Below are 1,758 nucleotides of genomic sequence, written 5' to 3' on the forward strand. Positions count from 1 at the left end.
CTCCATCCATGTGGTAATATTGTACAGAACCTGCAGCTCAGTCTCCGCACCCTCGCTCTCCCACCTGTCCAAATGGGAATTAGCTTGGTTGGGAGAATAGACGGCGACATGGAAAGGCCTCGCAAGACCCGTCTTCAGGAAGGAAAGGAGTTCGTCCTTGTTCCTGGGGTTCCTCTCGACCTCTGCTGATATTTCGTAGACGGGGATGACGAAGGCACACTTATCACAGGTCTCAGCAAACCTGCCGCCGAGGAACTCTTCGAGGTTTTCGAAGAGGTGAGGGGTGGCAATCATATCAGCGTCTGGCGTGAACACGAACTCGCTCTGGCAGCCAGTTCGAGCTTCGTTACGGAGAAGGTTCTGCGGGTAAGACAGACTCTTCAACTTTCTATGGAGTCTACCGGTTCGTATCTTCCTGACGATGTACCTGTTAATGCCCTTAGGTTCGCCGTGGTGATGGAGCTGGAGCCTCTTGTTGTCCAGAAGCTTCGGAGGAAGGTCCGTCGGGTAAGTCATGTGGAAGGTCACGCGTTCCCTGACGGACGGGAAGCAGGTCCTCAGGTAGTGCATCATCAGGAAGGCCACCGTGTAGTCTTCAGCAGGCACGAACACGGCCACCGAAATGGGCCCTGTCCAGGTCTCCGCCTGTCTGGCCACGTTGAAAAGCAAATCAGCAGACACTTGGGTCGAGAGGCAAGTTTTCCGTGAATGACTTTTCTTTCTCCAGAGGTCGCCCGTCACTACGTGACGATGCGTCTTGAAGGATTTCGATTTGTCCAGCATCCATTTCATCTTCTCCAGGGTCTTCCTTGACCTTGGAGGTACCAAACGACACTCTCTGCTAACCTGGGATAGAATATACATACACACACACGCACACAAGTATATATATATGCATATACATATATCTTTTTTCAACCACAAATCACTTTTAATTCCATGCCATCGCAGTCGAGACTGAAGAATCGCTCGATGGAGGCATTCGTTGGAAATTGAAACGTGGACGAGCCGAGGATTCGAACCCAGCTAACCCGTAACAAAGTTACAGTGACTTAAACCGTATTGGTTTAAGTCACTGTAACTTTGTTACGGGTTAGCTGGGTTCGAATCCTCGGCTCCTCCACGTTTCAATTTCCAACGGATGCCTCCATCGAGCGATTCTTCAGTCTCGACTGCGATGACATGGAATTAAAAGTGATTTGTGGTTGAAAAAATATATTAATAGATCACTGGGAACCATTCAGTGTATATGTATATATATATATATATATATATATATATATATATATATATATATATATACATATATATATGTATACACACACACACATATATATATATATATATACATACATATATATATATATATATAAACGTATATACATATATACATATTTATATATATATACATATTTATATATATATATATGTATACATATACATACACATATATACGAGTACATATATATATATATATATATCTATATATATGTGTGTGTGTGTGTGTGTGTGTGTGTTTGTATGTATATATATATATACACATATATATATATATAATATAAATTTATATATACCTACATGTGTGTGTGTGTGTGTGTGTGTGTGTGTGTGTGTGTGTGTGTGTGTGTGTGTGTGTGTGTGATGGTTGGATAATTCGATCGTTAAGGACCGCAGTGACCAGAGTAGTATAACAGTACAAGTCATGTTATTATGCCAGACATGTATTCAAATTCTTAGAGGTGTATAGATTAAGTAAAA

General features: G+C 42.0%; 1 protein-coding gene across 1 annotated transcript in view; it reads right to left on the reverse strand.

Annotated features, from left to right (window-relative positions):
- LOC143025309 (beta-1,4-glucuronyltransferase 1-like) overlaps window positions 1-841 on the reverse strand; it is a 24,841-nt gene extending 24,000 nt beyond the window's left edge. The window contains exon 1 of the mRNA XM_076184783.1: window positions 1-841. This exon is cut by the window's left edge and continues 87 nt beyond it. Within this exon, the coding sequence (XP_076040898.1) occupies window positions 1-792 (792 nt within the window). The 5' untranslated portion in view covers window positions 793-841.
- Between the last annotated feature and the right edge of the window lie 917 nt (window positions 842-1,758).

This window comes from Oratosquilla oratoria, chromosome 5 (assembly GCF_046742065.1).
Source record: "Oratosquilla oratoria isolate Oo_2021 chromosome 5, ASM4674206v1, whole genome shotgun sequence".
Lineage (NCBI taxonomy): Eukaryota > Metazoa > Arthropoda > Malacostraca > Stomatopoda > Squillidae > Oratosquilla > Oratosquilla oratoria.